Raw genomic sequence first — 23,132 nt, 5'->3', positions numbered from 1 at the left:
TTTTCTTAATCATGTTACTAGCCTTTTTCAGAGTATATGGATGATAACCCCTGTGTCTGAAATGTAGTTCCATGTTGTGTAGTTCCTCCTGAAACACCCGGTCTTCACTACAATTGTGACGAATCCTAGTGCTTTCCCCATACGGGATAGAATCAATCTGAGACTTCGGGTGTGAGCTCGTAGCGTGCAAGATCGCATTACATGCTGTGGGTTTCCTGAAGAGTTTGGTACACATTTTACCCTGGTCTATATAGATTGTAAGATCAAGAAAATTAATAGAAGACTGACTGGCTTCATGTGTGAAACTGATGTTAAAGGTGTTCGTGGTAAGATGTTCAATGAAGAGCGTTAAAGAAAGTGCGTCCCCTGACCAGAATACTAGGATGTCATCAATGTATCTTCCCCAATACAAAATGTGTTGTGTCAAAGGAGGAGGGCAAGACTGCCACACATGCGTTTCCTCCAGGTACCCATATACAAATTAGCGTAATAAGGAGAAAACTTAGCGCCCATAGCCACTCCTTGTATTTGGCGATACCAGCACCCATTGTGTAAGAAGATGTTATTATCAAGGACCGTGCCTATGAGGTCCAGCAGCATGTTGGTGTGTTCGAGTAGGGAAGCATCTCTAGTATCAAGATAATGTTGGATAGCTAATAAACCCTCTACTTTGGGGATGCTGGTGAGGTAACATCCAAGGTTACTAGGTAGTGGCCTTCCATCCAATCAAAATCTTCAATCCTACAAAGTAAATCATTGGTGTCCCTGATATATGAGGGTAAGTTATGAACAAAGGGCTGAAGGAAAATATCAATGTATTCTGACAATTTCTCCGTGGGGAAGCCAATGCCAGAAATGATGGGTCTACCTGGGGGGAAGGTACCTGATTTGTGTATCTTTGGTAAGATATATATACATGGCACGGGGGGTGTACTATTGTAAAGATATTTAAACTCCATATCTGAGATGAGATCAAGATTCAGGAATGTTTGCAGTTTTTGTTGAATACATCTATTAACCCCCAACATAGGGTTGGAATTGAGTTTCTGATAGGCGGTGCTATCCGATAGTTGGTGATCCAATTCTGAGATATAATCTGCTCTGTCCATAATAACAATGTTCCCTCCCTTATCGGCTTCCTTGATTACAATGTCGTTACAAGTCCCGAGAGAGTATAAAGCCTGTTTTTCTGCTTTAGTGATGTTGTGCAAGGAGATAGTCTTATGTCCTAACAATTATTGTTCCTCCATATGATAAAGATCACTGGTCATTTTATTGTAGAAAGAATCAATTGCATAGTCTCTAGGGATGACAAGTGTAAATTTAGAGGTGGTTCTCAAGCCACTGAGTATCCTGGTATTTGAGGCTATGTTCAAGTCAGCAAGAATCTCCGAGAGTGGTGGAAGGGGACCCTCCTTATGCTCGATCAACAGCAGAGTTTGAATGTCCTTAACATCTTTAATAGACATGGAACTTGAGGTGTTGCACAGAGCAGTGGCAACTTGAGATGGGGTATTGGTGTCATAGAAATACTTGTATAGTTTGCATTTGCGTATGAACTTGAATAGACTAATATGGAGTTGCGTAAAGTCAGGTAGTGCGGTGGGTACAAACCCTAGACCTTTTTTGAGGATATTAGTTTGATCGGGATTCAGAATAGCAGATGAGATGTTGACAATTGAAATAGTATCAGGGGTATGTCTCACAGAGGCAATCAATTGATTTCCTTGGGGGACCATTTTTGGGACCCTATCATATGGCCTTTCTGAACACCAATTTTCTGCTCATGGTGGTGCGTGTGACTCTGAAGGTTTTTTGTAAAGCGTTCTCTCAGCGCTAATGTAATCTAGATTCACTCCTTAGAAATTTCACCTTTGTTTTACTTAATATTCACATGGTGATCTATATACTCTCACCAACCAGTGTATCGATCTTTCTCACTTTTCTTTTCTACTTTTCACTTGCACTTTTTGGTGGTTATCCACAATCAGTCTTAAAATACTATCCAGCATGGGAGTATCTCTTTCTCAGATTTCTCGGCACTCTTTATGGCTATATACTTATGGAAAATATTTTCCTTGTTTCTACTGTCAACCAACCAGTTTGTGTTTTGACCTATTTTATACCTACCAGATGGTAGTTTTGTTATTTGTAAGAGATACCATCTTTCCCTTGTTTCAGCCTTGAAAAGGTCTGTGTGGATGAAACACGTGTTGGCTGTCTCTGAAAATTGATGTGATTTTTCTCAACATAAGGAAATGGCTGTCTCTGAACACTGATTTGATATTTCTCAACATAAGGAAATAAAGAAATCTGCATCTTTCTTCATTGTGGACTTATTACTCGGAGTGCCCTGGTTCTGTTCTGTTTTCACTTTGTATGTACAGCACGGCACAGAGGAGGCATCTTGCTATCCTTCTTTGTTCTGTGCATGTCGATACCCATGGTGGTTGGGTATTTACACCAGGCTGGCACCCTCCTCATGACTCTGCTTTTTCCACATGAACTTTGTTGCTTTTAGTTTCAGATGTGTGATATATAAGCATCAACCACCTTGCAGTAATTTTCACTTTAATTATTCTTACCTTTCTGTAACTGTCAGCTTTAGCTAGAATACATTTGATTTTATATATTTGAACATTTAGAGGTTTGGAACACTGGATATTGTAAGCATGCTTTTATTCATGTCATATGTGTACGACAGCATCCTTAGGTACTTCTGCCGTCGGATATTTAGGCTTCTCTTTATTATGTGTGTTTTATGATTTACAATGTGTACTTATCTGTATTATTAGGACTATCTGCTATACGTTTACATTTACTGCCATCTGTTTGTAAGTTGGTGTGTCCCTATGCACTAATAAATACATGTGTACTAATTGTGTATATGTTGCCCAGGGTGATGTTTAGGGTTGTAGCCACAGGGGGAGCCAAGCATGGCCAGGCCAGGCTATATTTTGTTGTGGCCCCCTGAACAATAGTCCTTGCTGTTTTTTATGTCGCATTAATATTTGTATTTGTTTTGGCCCACTGCTCGTTGCTTCCTGTTCTCTTGACTATGGGATGTCTGGGTGGGGGGTTATCTGGCAGGAGAATTGAGAGGGTGCTTTCACGCTGCAGGAGGACATTTCCCTTTGCGGTGAAAATGGAAAATAAACTGAGAAAAGAGGCCGAGAAGGGGCTGCTGGGAGTGACCTTCCCTTGCTGTTCCTGCTGTGCCTCTAGGAATGAAGTCACCATCCTGTGGTGAAGCGCTGCGGAGTCTGCCCTGCCCACTGCACTGTACAGCTCAGGAAACAGCTTCCATTCCTGGCCAAGCCCAGCAGACAGTGTCCCAGTGCCAGGCAGCACAGGGCCCCACGGTAGTACTGCTGCTTTTAGTGCACCTGCAGCCACCAGCCTGCCAGAGCTGCCTCTCCCTGTAGCTTGTGCCCTCGGTGCAACTGCAGCCACCATCAACCATACTATCTGCAGCCTGCAGCAGGAAGCGCTGTACTCACACGGCTATGGCAGCACCATTGAACCAAGCATGGAACGGGCAGCAAGCCAGTACAAGAAATCACAGGCCATCAGGACAGCTGACCGAGTAAACGTTGCTGTTCTGCAACTAAGGTGTGTATGTCAAAATAAACGAGAAAGGACCCATTTCCCATAAGAGGTGGGTGAGCAAACAAATGAACAGGGATTGTGGCCAGAGCCAAGGTGAGAGTCTGGCTTGGCTGTAAAGAGCCCATGCACGAGCTGAGCCATGAAAATATCTGGCAAGTTAAAAATGCAGCAAAATGCATGTAAACAAATCTCCTCGGATTCAAAAACGTTATTAGACATTTCAAAAACGTTATTAGACATTCGGAAACTGCAAGCCGTTCACCTTCAAATAGCAGATTATAACTCTGCTCTGAGAGGCATTTATAACGAAATGGGTAGTTTTTAAATTTAAAATATCTGCAGATCTCTGCCCCCGCCCAGTTTACAGTGCCATCTATGAAGACAAAGAGGTAAGTCAACCGTCATGTGTACTCTATAGGTAATGCACATATGACTCCTGATGTTTGAAGCCGGAAATTGCTTTATTCCTAAACTCCCATGTTTGCAGTGTTATAATCTGATATTTGAAGGTGAAAGGCTTGCAGTTTCCGAATGTCCAATAACGTTTTTGTTTCTGAGGAGATTTGTTTTATTACATGAAGTTTGCTGCATGATTAACCTGCCAAATATTTTCATGGCTCAGCTTGTGCATGGAGTCTTTAAAGCTAAGCCAGACTCTTAGCTCGGGCTCTGGCCGCAGACCCCCGTCATTTGTTGGCTCACCCACCTCTTATGGGAAGGGGGTCCTTTCTTTTTTATTTTTTACATATATGCTTTACTTGCAGAATAAAGGCATATATGTAAAAATAACAAAATATAGGCTGGCCCGGCCCTGCTTGAGCCCCCCCCCCCCCCGATACAGCCCTGGCCCATCTCCTCCTAAGTGTCCTACCTACGCACATTAGACATAACTTGTGCTACCTACTTCTTTATGGTCAGTTTATTTTACCATTTTCCTACCTTCGATACACCAGAAATAATCAAAGTGCTCCGCTTTGTAGGCGTTTTCTTTGGCGGCCTATTTGTAGTTTCCGTAAGCTGCCGAATTGCCGTCTCAGCCACCGGATCCAAGCCACTGGACATGTGGCTGTCACCTATGTCAGCAGATGGAGACAAGCAAAGACTTATGAAACCCCTAGACGACTCTGTGACAGAAGAAAAGAAAGCTTGGATTATGCACATTCCAATGACTGCTTTCCCTGGTCTGGGTTCAGACCGTTGTTCTGAGTCCCCATCTCCCACAATACATAACACTTTGCATGAGGAGGGTACTTTCAGCAACATGAAAACGTAGCCCTCGGTAAAGACAAAAATGTTAAATATGACTACATAAATCTTTCACTTTAGGAACTTCAAATCAAATATCATGTAAGCTCACGCAGAAATAAGGCACGTGTGCCAGCTGGAGATTTATCCTTTTAAACGTGGGATATCCACTTCGTAGCCTCTAGCCCCATTCCCGACCAATGTGTTAGTATTAAAAAACCCAATTCCATCACTCAATGGTGACTATTTCAGCCACTACACAAAGGCGGAAAGATGTCCTGGGCTCAAGGGGAACTTCTGTGTTAAAGAAAAATAAATCACTAAGTCAACATCGAGGTGCTGTGGTTAAAAGCAGAAATATACTTCCTTTTAGAAAGAACCAAATCCTCTATGCAGCTCTGGAACTTTTTCTAATCTCACTCTAACTAAAAAGGCCTGTCGAAAAGGAGGGTTGGAAAACCTCTCTACCTAGATTTCCCAAATGGAGGCTTTTTAAATTGACAGGGAATCCTAGCACATGCCTGTTTAATTTACATAAATTTCATCAGAAAAAAACAACTTGGAGTGGATGTGTCCAGAGGAAGCTTTTAGTTACTTCACAATGGTGCAAACACAGTCTGAAAATCGAAATTGTGCAATTGGACTCTAAGGGTCTGATTACGAGTGTGTTGGTTAATTCTGACCCGTACGTAAAACCATGTTATGCATGGGTGGGTATTCCAAGTTGGCTGTATTTAACACAGTCGATAATTATTGGATGTGTGTAATACCTTAACAGTTGTTAGAAATTTCAGTAACATTTAATGGGGGGGGGAGAGAATTGTACAGTATTCACCACACCATGCAGATTATTGTGTCTTAAGTTCCAAATTCGGCATGTCATTCCCCACTAACTCGTCACAGGAGTATTGTTATTTATCAGGTGCGATAAATACCTCTTCAACTCAAAATCAGGCCTTAAGTGGTTAGAAACCACATGAATAAAGAAACATAATTTACGCAGCAAGTAAAAAGGAAAGATTTTATAGAACGTTCCTCTACTTCAACACTGGGATGTGGGAGAGATCCAAAACTGCAGAAGCGTGTGAGCCTTACTTACAACTCGAGTGAACAATTTGGAAAACTGGCCCACAGCTCAAAGGAGAATATAGTTTTTTTAATAAACTCTTTAAGGCAGGGTTTTCCAAAGCACGTCATGGAAGGCTCGATCCATGCTGGAGTTTCAGGAGATCTACTTAAATGACACTGAGTTTCAACTGGTCCAAATGTAAATCATCCATATAGATGCTGCACGCATTCAGCCATCACAGACATACACTGCACAACCCTGATTTAAAGTTTTCTTGTGACTTATTGAAGCCAGGTAGGTAGTTCAAAGAGTTCTATTATTTCAGAAAGGAACAATACTAGAGAATCAGCAAATAATGTAGATTCTATGCAGAAGAACAGAGCAAGCTCCGGACCTCCATCTTCTCCCAACCAGATAGAAAGCTAATTGGCATTTGTGGAAGATGTTCAACACTTACGGCTGCTGCTGGGGGAGGCTCCGGGGGTGCTGCTCTCAGACAGGACGATGGGCTTATTCTCAGTCACTTCCACTTTAGATGGGGACCTTGAAGGAGAATCTAAGCTCCAAAGTGAGACATATCCATTAAAAAAGCAACAGGTGGTTAGACAGAGCTAAAAAGATGACTGCCTATCTGGGCAACAGTTGAGGTAACAAGAGTGCACCCACGTTATTTTCATACAACATTTATTGTGATCATCTACACTTTTGGTTTATATCAGGTATGTAAAACAACAAAGGCAAAAAAGCGTAAGCAGTTTTTCTGAATTTCTAAACCCAGTAAAAATTAAACAAATGGGGGTAAAATTGACACATTTTACAAGACATTGTAAGCTCTGTAGGGATATGTGACAAATTAATCTGCAGATCCTGTGTTCCATTATTCAGAGATTCTAGATTTGCAGGACTCGGAGTGTGAACTGTTAAACCTTTACCTTTAACAGGAAAACTTCAGCTTTCTGTTTTTTAAGAAGCCCTGCAGACATTAACCTGTTAAATATTGAAGACATCTCAATACATAGATTGCTGAGGATATCCTGTCTGGGTTCATAAGAGGAAGTAGCCAAAGCAGGATTAAAGTGTAACTTCATATTAAAAACAAACAGGTCAATCACCAGAAACTCCCCATAAAAGACACACAATCCATGGAGAACTTCAACTGATCCATACAAAAAAACGAACATAACACCTCATGAAACTCACTACCAATAACAATCAGAGAAACAGAAATCTGCTGAGTATCACTAAACCACGGACTTCAAATGCACAGGAGAAATTTCACAGAAACCGATTAATAAGCCAAAGCCTCCGTGAATCTTAAGCCAATTCAAAGCAAGTTCGCACCACACACATCAGTTTGCAATTAAATCATTTTGGTGAACAAAATAAATCAACACCAAATGCCACATCTCATGTGAAAGCTTCAACCAATCCCAGTAAATCATGACACTTGGAAGATCTTCAGCCAATAACAACAAACTGTGCACTGTGAGGGAATGCATCAACAATCTCTTTAGGTATGCATAGACAACTAATAAGAAGTCTTGAATGTATAAAAACTGAGGAATCATAACTGATGGAGAATTTTCAATCACTCACAATTGTTAATAGATGAACAACAGAAAAAAGTGGCTGTCAATTATGGCAAACCCATGGTATTTTGTCATCTAATACCAACTAAGAATACATAAGTGTCCCAAAATGGTCAATCGTTTCGAACAAAGAACGTGTTACCCCATGGCAAGATATTAACCAGCTTCAGACATCAAGATGCACCTGAAAAACAACCCATGCTAATCTTCTCAAAAAAACAAAACAAGTATGGAGATTTAATGGGAAATCTTCATCCAATCCCAAATGAAGATGTACAAATTGCCAAACAGAATCACGGAAAGCATAACGAATAGAAAATAGCATTAATCCCACGTATAAATGTGCTATGAAAAAGACTATCCAGCCACTCCCATCCGAAGATGCATAAACAATGAAGATGGTTCTAGATGGTTCTAACAATAATCGCTCAGCAACCATAAGATGCAAGAACCTTTCCTCCAAATGCAACCAATGCCAGATTATAAGGAATATCAGATCATCCTCAAAAGTCTCATTAATCAGAGGCCTTTGGTAAATGTCAATAAAATCAACCAACACCATAAAATATGATGATAGAGTGGCAGTAAGTGAGCTCTTACCAAGCTTGTTGTCAGTCTTGGGTCTGGACTGGATCGTAGTGACTGTGGTGACAATGGTACCATCAGGCATGATAGTGCGATCCATTTCAACCTTTTTAGTGGGGGTGATACTGGTACGCAGAGGTGCCACAGAGTATGAACTCCAGGACTGTGGAGTTCCCTGGCAGATAAACTAAAGGTGTTTCACAGAATAAAAAGAAACAGAAGAAAAAGGAGGTAGAGTTCAGGGTACTGTGATGTATGAAGGATACTCTTTTGCTAGCCATTAGGTTCTCCAAGCCTTTTAAGTCTCTCACAACAAACAGATAGTTAGAATTTTATAAGACTGATGACCAAAAGATCAGACGTAATGATGTGTCCTACATTTGAAAACGCTGCAGAGTTAAGTACAAAGTGAAAGATACAAGCGCAAAATCCAAAATACAGCCTCACAGGTGTGCAGCTTCAACAAGAACATTCAAATGTGAAGAGCAACAGATGCAGACTAAAGACAGCCTATGTTTTTAGAAACGAAAGGAGCTCTTGGTGCATTCTTGTGGGAAAGCCTTCTAAGTGCACAAAACATTTAAGCCAGGCCTTCCCCATGAAGACCAACTCCAGTGAGTGTTACCTCCAGTGCAACAGTGGGTGCAGGCCCTGGGGACAGTCTTAGATTTGACGTCAGTGGGAACACTTGCTTGCCGCACAGCTGTCTGAAAGGTGAAGACAATAATACAGTGGTCTGTGCCAGCTCCACAGCTACAGGGAGAGAGGAGAGAACATGCATCAGTGTACTGCATGAACAAAGGAAGTATAGCAAATGGAAAACACAATTAGAATGGGTCAAACATTTATGGCATATACACCCCTTTCTCACACTGTCCTTGGTACATCCAGGACACAGTGGAAAACCACATCTGTCTTGAGACTGTTAACTCTCCAGCACATTCAAGACTCACAGCAATACATCTGCTCCAGAACTGCTTCCTCTCTTTAACCCCAGCACATCCAGTGTCCCTGGTGAAAGGTTAACTGCCTTCTGCACACCTGTATCCCGAACCTTGGCACTCTTTGGGCCCATAGAAAACTGTCCATCCCAGACTCCCTGCTCACTCTCTATTCCCAAAAAACTTTAGTCTTAACGTGACACCTCAAACACAACAAATTCCCTGCTCCCACTATAATTGCTGCATACCCAATTGGTCACCTCACCACACTACTTTTGTTGTGCACCACACACTCCTGTTCTCGCTTTTCCATGCAGTAGCGACATCTCAACATCCCCTCTGTCGTCTGTTCTCATTTATTTGCTTGTTTATTTAATGTTAGTATTTCTAGAATGTCAACCTACCCATGTGGCCAACAGAGTGTTTTACTGACATCCAGATATAAGAAATCAGTTTCTTACCTGTAAGTCCAGTTCTCCAGATTTGGAATCTTTCATATATTTGCATGCTTGAATCATTACCTAATCGTCAGGCTAGGAATCCCCTGTAATCTTAAATAGCAGTAACTGTTAAAATGGCCATAGTCCCAAACAACAGTGTTCGCTTAGTAGCACATCCACCTCATTTGAAGCTATCCAAACTTGAGGTAAAAGTCACACCTCTCCTACTCCCAATAGAGGCCACCATTACCCAGATTTCAAAGCATAAGGGTGAGAACAGTATGAAATTAATGAGTATCTGATCTGGAAGGAAGGAAGGTCACATGCCATTGCAGCTCCTCCATTAGGGTAGAGGAGTACCGCACCACTGCTTAAAAAGCTACACAGCTGAACAATAAAATGGTTATAAAATTAATTTATTACAATTTTATTTTTCACTGCTCCCAGTCTGAGCAGAGTGTCAGGGTGGGCAGGGCCTTTGCTGCTGATTGGCGGCAGGGGAAGAGTGGTACCCACTTCAGTTTAATGTGTGCATGTCACTTTGGCCAGCTGTTTTGCAACAACCAGCCTGACATGCGCATTTTAAACCTCTTCAAACCAAACGGTGTTTGACAGCTGGACAGAGAGCAGGCACAGGCCTCCCAGAGCCCGAGGGAGTGCCACTTCAGCCAATCTGGGTGCTTCTTTCATGCAGCTTAACATCAGCAGCAGCATGACAGCAGCGTCTGTAGTCGTTAGGGGAGTTGGCTCTGAAACCACCTGCTCCTGTTGAACTTAAGAACATATAGAAGGACTGGAGAGGGTGAGCCAGTGGGTAAGTCCATATTTTATTTTTAATTTTGTGATCCACTGACAGGCGCTGTGAGAAACTCACACTGTCTTCAGCCTCAAATCCAGACCTCTCAGTTGCCATTGTTATAAACACTGTTTATAATAAGCCATGAATGAGAGCTTTGGTGTTGTCCCTAAAGGCATTCTCACTGTCTCCCCTTTGCCTGTCAATGAGTCCAAATCAATAATTTGCTTGATCCACTACTTATGCATGTCACCAGCCATCACTGGTCACTTGTGAACATATTAAATACTCCAATTCTGGAGAACTGAAGTTACAGGCAAGTAACTCATTTCTTCTCCAACACTGGAACTTTCATCTAATTACTTGTTTGAATCAGAACAGATAGCAGTACTTAATAATCATAATAATTATAATAAAGCGGGAAGAAGGCTCACCTACTTGTCCCACTGTTACATCGACTTCTGCGTCCACATCAAGGCAGTAGTGCTTCATGAATGTATGCCTGCTCCTCCATGTGGCTGCATGGCAGATGTCTCGCAAGGGCACACCAGTGTACAGTGCAGCAGTTGTCGCCATGTTCCTAACGAATGCTTGCTCACTCTTCCTTGGAGCGGAAACCTGGCCTTACCGTGGCATAATGTAATGCAGGCTGAAAGCTAACATGCTATCCTCGGTTTGGATAAGGGACAATCTCTTGCTGGCTATGCAAAAGCCACAAGTACCTGGTCTGTAGACCGGATGTCCTTTGTGTTGTAAATGTGGAACCTGAGACATCTACATACATCTATGGAAAGTTAAGATCTTTATGATGACGGCTGAATTTTGGAAGAACGAACTAACAAGTTACTTACCTTCTGTAACGCCTTTTCTGGTGGATACACTAGCTACCTGTGGATTCCTCACCTAGGGAATTCTCCCAATGCGCCAGCGTTTGACGGAAATTTTCTTCCTAGCTCTGCACATCGACGAGGACGTCACAATTGCCCGACTCCCACGCGACACCGTCTGACGTCATCGAGGCAATAAGAGGTCCTCGCCAGCGTGCTGACGTCAGTTTTCACCATACGTGCCTTTTAGGCGAACAGGTGACTACCGACAATATATACTTGACATGAATACATCAATCAATTATAGATCACAATATTTAATCAAACATAAATTGCAAAATATCAAAAATATACATATATATATATATATATACATATTAAAATATATATAAAAACTCATATATGTTCAAATATATACACATACCATCAAGCAAATATACATATCATTATATACAAAAGCACCCTAGGATATCCCGGTAAGACCACCCAGGCAACGGGGGATGGGTGTTACCGCGAGGAATCCACAGGTAGCTAGTGTATCTACCAGAAAAGGCGTTACCGAAGGTAAGTAACCTGTTCTTCTGATGGATACAACTACCTGTGGATTCCTCCCCTAATGAATAGAGTCCTAAAGCAGTACCGCACTCGCTGGTGGGTGCCTGAATGGTCAAACCAAGAAATCCTGCAGCACGGACCGTGCAAAATGGCCATCCCTCCTAACCTCTGAATCCAAACAATAATGCTTTGCAAAAGTATGGAGGGATGCTCAAGTTACGGCCTTACAAATGTCAGCCACAGGAACATCTCTAGCCAAAGCCGAAGAGGCCGACTTCGCCCTGGTGAAATGGGCTCTAATTCCCACAGGAGGAACCTTCTTTGCCAAGGAATAACACACTTTGATGCAAAGAATACCCCACCTGGAGAGTGTTCTCTTGTGGACAGCCTTGCCTTTCCTCTTCCCCACGTAACCGACGAAGAGCTGATCCTCCAGTCGGAATTCTCTCTCTCTCGCCCTTTTAGGATCCAGACGATGCAGTCTCTCCTCCTCCTTGGATGGATGGGGAGGAGGATAGAAGGACGAGAGTGTTATTGACTGCCCTAAATGAAAGGGTGTAACAACCTTTCGTAGGAAAGCCGCCTTGGTCCTCAACACCACCTTGTCCACATGGAAGGAAATAAAGGGGGGTTTAACGCTAAGTGCCTGAAGCTCACTCACATGCCTAGCCGATGTGATGGCTATAAGAAAAACTGTTTCAATACCAAAAACCTTAAAGGACATGAATGCAAGGGTTCAAACGGTGAACCCATCAGGAATGTTAATACTAAATTTAAATCCCACTGAGGTATAACAAAAGGAGTGGTTGATCTGGAAGACACAGAAAGGCCAATAGTGCTGACAAATAGCCTTTAACTGTCGCAACTGCACAACCCCCCTGCGCCAAGGATAATGCAAATGATAAAATGTCCGACAAATGGGCACGTAAGGGATCAATTTGTCTCTCTTCACACCAAACCACGAATTTTGCCCATCTTCCAGCATAGATAGATTTGGTGGAGTGTTGCCTGGCCGATAAAATAACATCCACCACCTCTGGTGGGAGAGAAAAGGAACTCAGATTGCCCCGTTCAATCTCCAGGCATGAAGGTGCAGGCTCTGGAGGTGGGGTGTAGAACCTGCCCTTGCGACTGGAGAGGAGGTCTGCCCCGTGAGGGAGACGGAGTGGAGGGCACAGAGAGAGTTGGAGAAGATCTGTGTACCACACACTTCTTGGCCAATCCGGTGCTATCAAGATGACTTTGGCCCAGTCTTGGTGAATCTTCCTCAGAACCCGAGGGATCCAGGGTATGGAAGGAACCGAGTAAAGCAACTGGCCGTACCAGGACATCTGAAACGCGTCCCCCAATGCTCCTTGCACCGGATACTGGAGGCTGCAGAACGACGGACAGTGCGCATTCTCGCGAGGGGCAAAGAGGTCTACCTGAGGAAACCGCCACATCCGGAAGATGTAAAGGATCAGGTCTGGATGGAAACGCCACTCGTGATCGGCAAAGAAGTGCCGACTGAGGCTGTCCGCACATACGTTTAGAACCGCGGCCAGATGGTTTGCTACTAAGCAAATCCGATGGTCCCGTGCCCAGGACCAGAGCCGCAGAGCCTCTCTGCAGATAAGGTAAGACCCTACCCTTCCTTGCTTGTTGATGTATCACATCACGGTAGTGTTGTCCGTTAGGACCTGAACCGACTGACCGCGAAGGGAAGGGAGGAATGCCTTGAGTGCTAAACGTATCGCCCGCAATTCCAACAGATTGATATGAAACATCTGCTCCACTGGAGACCAATGACCTTTGATCTCCAGGTCCCCCAGTTGAGCTCCCCACCCTAGAATGGAAGCATCAGTTATCACCATGGTCACTGGAGGTGGCATAAAAAATGGCCTTCCTTGGGAAAGGTTGCCGTCCACAGCCCACCATCGTAGATCCTCTGCAGCGTCGCTGGAGATCTTTGTCGATTCCTTGAGATCTCCTCTGTGCTGAAACCACTGCCTGCGGAGGCACCACTTAACAGCCCTCATATGCCAGCGTGCATGAGTGACCAACAGAATGCAAGAAGCACACAGACCAAGCAGACGAAGGACCTTGAGGACAGGAACAACCGCTCCACTTTGAAACATTGGAATCAACGCCTGAATGTCCTGAATCTGCGGAGGCGGAGGAAAGGCCTGACTCAATGTTGTGTCCAGTACTGCCCCTATGAACAGGAGGCATTGAGAGGGCTCCAGGTGAGATTTGGGCACATTTACCGAAAAGCCCAGGTCGAACAACAACTGGGTTGTCATCCGCAGGTGATGCAGCACAACCTCTGGAGACTTGGCTTTGATCAACCAATCATCCAGGTAAGGGAATACCGCTACTCCCTCCCTTCTGAGACTTGCTGCAACCACCGCCATCACCTTCGTAAAGACTCGAGGTGCGGAAGTAAGACCAAAAGGAAAGACCGCAAACTGGTAGTGTTGCGACCCCACCACAAACCGGAGATACTTCCTGTGCAACCTGAGAATGGGAATATGAAAGTAAGCATCCTGCAAGTCCAATCCCCTTTGTTCAATGCCAAAAGCAACTGCGCTAGGGTCAGCATTTTGAATTTCTCCTGTTTTAGGAACCAATTCAAAACCCTCAGGTCCAAGATAGGCCACAACCGACCATCCTTCTTAGGGATCAGAAAATATCTCGAATACCAACCCTGACCCCTTTCCTGCTCTGGAACCAACTCCACTGCACCTTTTGACAAAAGGACTAGAACCTCCTGCTACAACAACAGGAGATGATCTTCCGAAATGAACTTCATTGCAGAAGGATGGACGGGGAGGGATGGGAGGAGAAAAATTCAGAAAAGGAAGGGTATAGCCTTTCCCCACAATATTGGTGACCCAGGAGTCCAATTTGATCGACTCCCACATTCGGAGAAAATGCAATAGCCTTCCTCCTACAGTAGAAGTATGGGATGGAATAGATAGAGGACTAAGGCTGCTTTCCTTGCTGCACCCCTCCGGAGGAAGAGGAAGAGGCAGGGTGCTGCTGGGTGGCTTGTCTCGTCCTAACCCTACCCTGCCCCCTATATGACCTATAGGGGAGAGTAGTAGTAGGCTGCTGGCCTGCTTGCTGGAATCTTCCCCTAAAGGAAGAGCCACGCCCAAATCCCCTGAACCTCCTGAATGAACGAAAAGGGGTGGTGGTAGTAGTAGCCTGCAAGCCCAGAGATTTAACTGTGGCCCTGCTCTCCTGGAATCGCTCCAAGGCAGAGTCAGCCTTAGTACCAAATAGTTTGTCCCCATCAAAAGCTAAGTCTAGAAGGGTCAATTGCACATCAGATGAGAATCCAGACGACCTCAACCACACATGCCTCCTGATTGCTATGGACGTGCCCATCGCCCTGGCCACCGAATCAGAAGTATCTAGCCCTGACTGAATGACCTGGGTTGCTGCTGCCTGTGCATCAGACAAAAGGCCCAGAACATCCTGAGACAAATCAGGCTGCGCAGCCTTGGCCGCGTCCATCAAGGCATAGATGTACCTGCCCAAGACAGAGGTTGTGTTGGTCGACTTCAGGGCCATACTGCAAGATGAAAAAGTTTTCTTTGCAGATTGCTCAATTTTCTTGGATTCTCTGTCTGACGGCACCCCAGGAAAGGACCCAAGAGCTGCACGAGAGGAACACAAGGCCTACACTACCAGACTCTCCGGAGTGGGGTGTCTTGAAAGGAATCCTGTATCCCCAGGAGCCACTCGGTATCTCCTCGCCACAGATCTATTGACGGCCGAAGAAGAGACTGGTTTCCTCCACACTTCCAGGATCGGATCCATGAACGCCTCATTAAAGGGGAGGAGCGGCTCCGCCACAGCCGAAGTAGGGTGCAATACCTCAGTGAGGATGTTGGTCTTGACTTCAGCAGCGGAAAGCAGAAGGTCTAGAAAGTCCGCTGCCTTCCTCACCACCGAGTGGAACAAAGCAGCCTCCTCAGTGTACTCCCCAGGAGATGCCAAATCCCACTCTGGGGAAATGTCCAGACCGCTGGCGGAGTCCAAGCCCTGAAGATCTCCCAGGGGCTCCTCGATCTCACCCTCCTCCAGGTGCTGCCTCCTATATTCTTGCTCCTCAAGCAACCTCAGAGCCTTTCTCCTGGAGCGCAGTCTGGCCTCTAGCCTTGGAGTCGACAAGGAGTTAGCCGATGCCAAAGACCTCGGTTGACACAGATCTTCGGATTCGCCGGACATCGGATCCATCTGCGCCATGGACGGGCGGACTCTCTTCTCCGTGTCGACTGGAGTCGTGGCGAAGTCAACGGCGCCGGGGCAGCAGAAGCTAGCGGCGTCACAGGCCTTCTTGGCGACGCCAACGGCATCAGCACCGAACCAGCACCTTCCACAGTACAGAAGGGCATCGGTCTGCGTGGAGCCGGAACACCCAAATCAAAGGCCAAGGAACCTGAGGGGCCAGCCGGTGCACCGCCAGGAGCCATGGAGGCGAAGATGTTAAACATTACATAAAAAAATGCAGCCAGATCCGCAACTGGCGCTGGGAATGCCGGATACCCCTGCGGCGTCGGCACTTGAGGTGCTGTGAACTCCTGCGGAGCCGGCATCGGATCGGGCACCTCAGATTGCGCCAGCGAGAAGTCCTCCACGTCATGCTCGGAGCTTAGACACCACAAGCAGTCATTATGCGGGTCTGTAACCGACATACGCACTCCCTACAGGGTTTAAACGCAGATCTACGTGACGGAGACATAACAACAAAGTATCAGTATCAGCGATACAGTTGCTCCCTAGAGCCTCGAAGAAAAAAAACGTTACCCGAAGGCACGGAAAAAAGAGAACTGACGTCAGCGCGCTGGCAAGGACCTCTTATTGCCTCGATGACGTCAGACGGCATTGCGTGGGAGTCGGGCAATTGTGACGTCCTCATCGACGTGCAGAGCTAGGAAGAAAATTTACATTGAATGCTGGTGCATTGGGAGAATACATTAGGTGAGGAATCCACAGGTAGTTTTATCCATCAGAAATACAATGACTGCTTTATTAAAGTGAAATACAGTAGGAACCTTTGGCATGAATTTAGGATTTGCTCTCAGAATCACTTTGTCCCTTGTGAAATGGAGAAAAAGTTATTTGATAGATAATGCCTGCATTTCCTTATCTCTCTGTGTTGATGTCAGTGTTAGGAGAAGTGCTGTTTTCCATTAATAACACATTTTAAGCGTGCCTTGTGTATTGGTTCAGAGGAAGGTTCCATTAATTGACTGAGGACAGGTTAAGCTCTCAAGTATTTCAAGGGAAACATACAGGTGGAAATGCCCCAGAGAGTCCTTTCATAAATTGTTTTATGATTCTTTGGGAGCACAGACGAGATTGTAATTTCTGTTCAAAATCTTGATATTGCAGCTAAATTGACTCATATGCTTAGGTTAGTCTACTTTCAGCCATATCTAGCAAATATGGGAGTATTTGATGAAGTTGTTCTTGAAGCGGATGAAAACCTTTACTGTTGCGCAAGTTACAGAAATGCATCCATTTGATATTGTAGGTTTTTGTAGTTGCCAGATGTCTTGATTGTGCTAGAATGTTTTTACAGTCTTACGATAAATCCAAGTGGCTAACTTCTAAATGGTCATGTACGTGCTGCAGGTTTAGTGACTTAGGAACATGGCGCAATATTTTTCTCTGGTGTCTGAAGAAGAGTTTGGTGTACGATTTCAGAGGGATTGTTTGACATGTTGATAGTTGCTAGAGTTTGCTGTACTGGTACTGGTGTCACTATATTGGTACAACTAAGATCAGAAACCCTGAGGATCAGGGGAAATTGAGGAAATATGAAAGCAGAGTTTGGCCCATCTGATCAAAAGGACACCACCCTTGGTCTTTGGGTGCCAAACTCTGCTTCTAAAGAACTGGCATCCCTTGATGCTTGGTGTGGAGGAGAGATATATCATGGGCTGACCCTATTGTCACAATATGTAACTGGGTTCGTCCTAACTTACTTTCCACTAATGGCAGTCTAAGAATTGTGGCTTATAACATCCGCATGATCGTTTTTGATTTCATGGCAGGTGTTCCATGATAATAACGATCTTGTGCGAAATTGCCCAGTCATGTAGTAGCTGAGATTTCTCTGAGAGAGGTCGGGTTCCACCTTGCTTGGATATGAGGAACATCAATGTTGTATTGTCCATTCTGATTAAGACAGCTTGACATGATGGTTTGGGAAAGAACGCTTGTAAGCCTGTGTAAGAGATCGGAGTGCTAATACATTTATGTGAAACATTCTTTTTGCGTCTGACTTGACGCCTCTGTGCGATAGGTCTTGTAGGTCATCTCTCCAGTCATCCATGGATGCATCCATTGCTAACACAATTTTGTCTGACACAGGGTGAAGCAAGCGATGTGCCCTAAGCTTTGCAGGACATCTGCACCACTACAGTGCTTGCTTCAGTCGGCTTGTGACTTGGACTGAGTCATCACATCATCTGTTGACTTGTTTCCATTGCTCATCCCCTTCCTGTTGGGTAGACCTAATATGAACTTGTACTGTCTGACTGTGACTGGTTGTTTTGTAAGCAGGTTCTTTGCTTTGGCCCTTGCTTAATCACTCTTTCAGATGATTGGAATGCTTTTCCCAATTGTGTGACGAATATTGCTCCTAATAACGGACTTTTCATATGGGGCTGTAAAGATGATTTTTCTTTGTTTAGGGTGAGAGCAAAGCTATGGAAGTGATTGATATAAGTAGACGCAGTAACCCTTCCCTGTACCTTTAATCGAGCCTTGACAAGCCAGTCATCCAAGTATGGGTATCCTTGGTGACCCTGCCACCTGAGAAAGGCAGCAACTGGCGCTAGGGATTTATTAATAATCTGAGGTTCTGATTTGAGACCAAAAAGGAGTGCCCTGAATTGATAATGTTGCCTTAGCAGTAAAAAGCGGAGGTACTTTCAGGGGCGGCTCCTCCATAGGGGCAAAGGAGCATCCCCCTCCCTGTCAGCAGCAGCAGCTGCAAAACATTTCCCCAAAAAACGATCAGAAACTGTGTCCACGGGGTGACGAGCACTGAGGGAGAGTGCCCCCCCCCCCAGGGCACATGTGTGTTTGGCCAGCCGTCTTGGGCCGGCCAGACACACATGCGCAGTAGGCTGTCTGGAAAGAACCTGCACAGGCTTCCAGTCAGCCTGGGAGTGCCCTCGCTGAGTGCTCCCAGCCAATCCTGACGCTGCTCTAAGCAGCGTCAAGATTGGCGCAGGGAAGGCTCGGAGCCTGTGACTGCCTGCAGCGCGAAGGGAGGAGGCAGAGGAGTGGCGCAGGAGTGGAGGTAAGTGTTTTAAAACAAATTATTTTGTATTTAATTAATTCCCATTCCTGCGCGCGGCGTGCCACGCAGCCCCTCTCTATTAACACGAGCCACAACTGTGTATTTTATGAGTTTTTGGTGGACACATATATAAAAGTATGCACCCTGAAGATCCAGATATGTAATACAATCTCCTTTCTGATTCATCTGCTAAGGGGGTGAGGGTGGGGGGGAGAGGGGTCCTGAGTTTTAATCACCTGAAAAGACTATCTTCAGAAATTTGTTCTGTTCTCTGAGGTCCAGAATTGGTCTACATTGCCCTGTCAGCTTTTTTTATCAAATAGATTCCTGAATAAAATCATTAGTTTCTTTGGGATTTGGGGTTCGTTTAATCCCAGGGTAGAAAGAGAAAGTAACAATTTTAAGGTCAGTGAAATGTTAGAGTAGAGCTCTGCCGGGGGACTTCCTCACACAAGACATGCAGTAAAAATAAGAGCTATGGTGGTCTCTGGGGGGGAGTAAGAGCTGGGACTTCCACCGCATTGGCTGAAGTTTCGGTTGCTTCAAATGAGGTGGATGTGCTGATAAATACTGTTGTTGGGGCCTATGGCTATTTTAACACTGTTACTGCTATTTAAGATTACTGGGGATTCCTAGCCTGATGACAGGAAAGGATTCAAGCATGTGCATATATGAAACAGCGAAAACTAAATTTATATCAGATTCAAATGCGACTGTAATGCAAGTACAAAAAAATAGAGGCGTTAAAGGAAAGGGAATAGTTTAGAAGATGTGACTTGAATAGGTATGACCTCAAATTCTTTCTGAAGGTCAGAAAGTTGTGGCTAAGTCTAATGGTATCTGGGACCTGTATCTACCATCTGGCTGCTAAGTAAGAAAAGGCCTACTGTAAAGGATGGTTTTATTTATTTATTTTTTGGGGAATTTCCAGTAGCTTGTGAGATTTGCCCCTCAGCACTCTTTCACCTCACATGGTGTGATGCATGCCCTTTAGTTAGGATGGTAACCTGAAGTGAAGAGCCTTATGAAGTATACAAATCACGCAAAGGTTAATTATTGCCTATTATGGCAGCCAGTGGAGTTATTTTATGATAGGGAAAATGCGACCTGACTTTTTAGTTTTTGAGTCCAGATGTCCTTTGAGAGGTGCATTTGTGGCTTTGGCAAGGACGACTAGAAGGGCATTGACTCATTGGTGGTATGCAAGTCTTAAAGCCTGCACACCTGTCCTAAACTCTGTAGGTGGGATGGGTGACTTCTTTGCAGGTGAAGTTGGAAGGATGTAGTTTTTTCAGTTTAGTCAAATGTTCTGTCATGTTAAGGTCTTGGTTAATGATGTACCCTGAGATTTGACAAAGTCAAAAAATCCAGGGACAGCATAGTATATCCAACCATTTTGGAATTTGGGATGTTTATTCTACCACACACAGCTTGTGGCCCTACTGATCAAACCCACCCCATCCTGCTTTCCCTATCCACTCTACACAACACCACACATCTAGCTGTCCTTCGTATCACCCACAAACAGCTGCTGTCTGTGCCCTCCACCCAAATCATCTTCTTCTTTCTCCATTCCATGCACAGCTGCTTTTCATATCACCACAACACTGGTAGGTATTCACACATCTTGTACTCACAGTGCCCACTGACAGAGTTTTCCAGGATTTTCAGCCGAAGCTCCTTGCTCCGTACACTCAACTCACTGCAAGACGAAAGGTACATTACAGACATAACTTGATCACAGTCTGACCATCTACTTATTTCTTGCACCCCCTTCGTCCTCCACAGTTCCACATTTTGATGTCGATGATGCCCCCCGATCATCAACCATCTATTGTACCCCAAAAACAGACTGTCTGCTTACAAGAATATCTCCTCACTCCATTCCACCTGGTTCCTGCTGCCATGAGAGCACACCCGTGTTGGCCTGGTTCGTTTCTGCTGCATTGGACTGTCCAGCTCGGCCACACAGCAAAGCTCACCACTTCCTGAAACAAAGCAAAATGGGAGAAAGATCAGAATGCCACTTGGAGGCAGTGTTAAGTTTCTTGCCTTCATCTGTATGTGTCATTTGCAAACAGCAGAGGTTTGGATAATGTGGGGACAACTAATTTCCAATTCCAGCATAAGAATATTTTGAGGTAAGAGAAACTTCACACAAAATAGTAGGGGGGCTTAATCACTATTCTAACTCCAAACCTAAAATATTTTGGGTAACGTTCAAAACTCTTCAAATATTATAAAACATGGTTGAAATGTTGTTATTTATTGCCTCAACACAATTCTGTCTGTTGCAATGAGGTTTCCGCTAAAGGCAACAAAATAGGAATATCGACTAGGAAATACCCTGTAGGTGCAGTCACGAAGAATGAAAATGTCAGGTTAAACTCATATAAATCCTATCCTAGGGTGTGACTGGGGTCTTCCCAGCGGATAGCCTTTCGCAATGGTCAGCTACAGGACACTGCCCCTACGCCTAACTTACTTTCCACTGGTAACACCCACCAATATGTTTTGGTTTTCACAAAATCTCTGACAGTCTAGGTCTATTTCAAAAGACGTTTGTCATGCCAGAAAGAGAGAGGGAGGTTTTCTTCTTGTGTCGGCTTTCCACCTGGCTGACGATAAAACGAGAGACAAACAGGAATGGTGTGTCAGAATACAGTGATTTTGTTTGTAGAGAAAATGACTGGTGTCCTTTTTCTGCTGATCCATAAATCTTCCTTGAGTTACAGCGGCCATCCCTCCAAGCATTTCTCAGCCTATCCCTGATAAACCAAACCGTTTCAAAAATATTACAAGTACTGGAAGTACAAGGGTACAAAGACCAGATTTGTTTTCAAAGTTTACTAACACAGAACCCCAAACAGCTTTGACAATAAATAGAGTTTAAAGACTTGAAGAAATTCAGCAGTCATGAACCTACTTAACCTAACCCTTAGTGCTCAGCAGCGTGGTATGCCACAGACCTGCGCAGCAGCAACTGATATATCCAGACTATATCGAGGTGTAGGCAATGGGTGACTACCTAACTTATTTTTTCCTCTTTTCCTTCTGTGATTGTCCCAGAGCACTCTGACTTTTTGAATCACAAGATATGTTTTTCTCATGAATTATTTATCCATTTTACCTGTTTTTAAAAAAAAATATATATATATATATTTATCAACAAAATTTGTTACTTACAGTTCACAGGTTGAAGGAGGCTGACTTTCTATAAAGTGTATGAAAATGACGTGCTCTGTGCAGCGAGTCAAAGCCACTTTGGTATCCAGAGGTAAAAGACCACCTAATGCTCAGTTTTTGTGGTAGTTGGCAAGCAGTTAGCTAATCCAGGAGATGTGCTAAGCATTTGTTGACCTCACAGTATCAATAATTGTGGGGACACACTTGGAAGAATACCTCAAGACCAATTTACAAGAATACTTCAAATTTTTATAAGGTTTTTAAGACCAAGATCATGAATATATGGTTAGTACTTCTTTTCTTATGATTTTTCAAAGTTTAGAAAATGCTCTGTTTTCGTGCATAATTATGCACCACAAGAATCAATGGGAAAAACTTTAAAAATGCATAAAAAAATCAGGGAATGCTCTCATAAATTTCACCTTCTGTTTTTAGGTCGAGGTCGTTAGCGTGTGCAATGGGTCTGCTGCAGAACATCAGCTGAAGGTCTAAGTGCTGGTGCCCAAAGAAGAAGGGGACTACTTAGAAACACACTGCAAAGATGGATGTAAAGTTAGGTCCATTGGGACCCCTGGGATGGTGAAAGTCGCAAGGTGTTAGGGACCTCTAGTGCACAGTTGGTTGGTCGATGCAAGGGCTAGGGAGGCCTGGTGCAGAGCAGATATGTCAGCCAGGGCTTGTGCGTCTTGGAGTCCGTGGAGTCAGGAGCGGGTGACCCAGGATGGACTGAAGGACAGCAAGGCCACTCTGGAGCGTGGTTCTTGGGTGTCCTGAAGTCCCTCGATTGGTGCTTGCTTCTGGGCTTTTGGGAGTCCGGAGAGGACTTTGCTTCTGGGTGTCCGACGTTGGGGGTCGGGTATCCTGGGTAGTGGTACGGCACAGACGTAGAAAATACTGGTGCCACTAAACGTAGCACAGTTGCAGGTCTTGTCCTTAATGGTTGTTGTACGGAATTTGGCTGGGCTGCTGGGTCTGGGTTGTTGG

At 44.4% G+C, this 23,132-nt stretch overlaps 1 protein-coding gene across 1 annotated transcript in view; it reads right to left on the bottom strand.

The window, feature by feature from the left end:
* The window catches only part of C2CD2L (C2CD2 like), a 121,238-nt gene that overhangs the window by 39,380 nt on the left and 58,726 nt on the right, over positions 1 to 23,132 (bottom strand). Inside the window, exons 7-12 of the mRNA XM_069224821.1 lie at positions 20,827 to 20,950; positions 20,600 to 20,664; positions 8,723 to 8,850; positions 8,113 to 8,284; positions 6,381 to 6,479; positions 4,549 to 4,682 (exon numbers count right to left, since the gene is read on the bottom strand). Coding sequence (XP_069080922.1) covers positions 4,549 to 4,682; positions 6,381 to 6,479; positions 8,113 to 8,284; positions 8,723 to 8,850; positions 20,600 to 20,664; positions 20,827 to 20,950 — 722 coding nt within the window. The remainder of the gene's footprint in view (positions 1 to 4,548; positions 4,683 to 6,380; positions 6,480 to 8,112; positions 8,285 to 8,722; positions 8,851 to 20,599; positions 20,665 to 20,826; positions 20,951 to 23,132) is intronic.

Source organism: Pleurodeles waltl, chromosome 3_1 (assembly GCF_031143425.1).
Source record: "Pleurodeles waltl isolate 20211129_DDA chromosome 3_1, aPleWal1.hap1.20221129, whole genome shotgun sequence".
In the NCBI taxonomy this organism is placed as follows: domain Eukaryota; kingdom Metazoa; phylum Chordata; class Amphibia; order Caudata; family Salamandridae; genus Pleurodeles; species Pleurodeles waltl.
The sequence above is the reverse complement of the archived record's forward strand: the minus strand, read 5'-3'. Positions and strand labels throughout refer to the sequence as shown.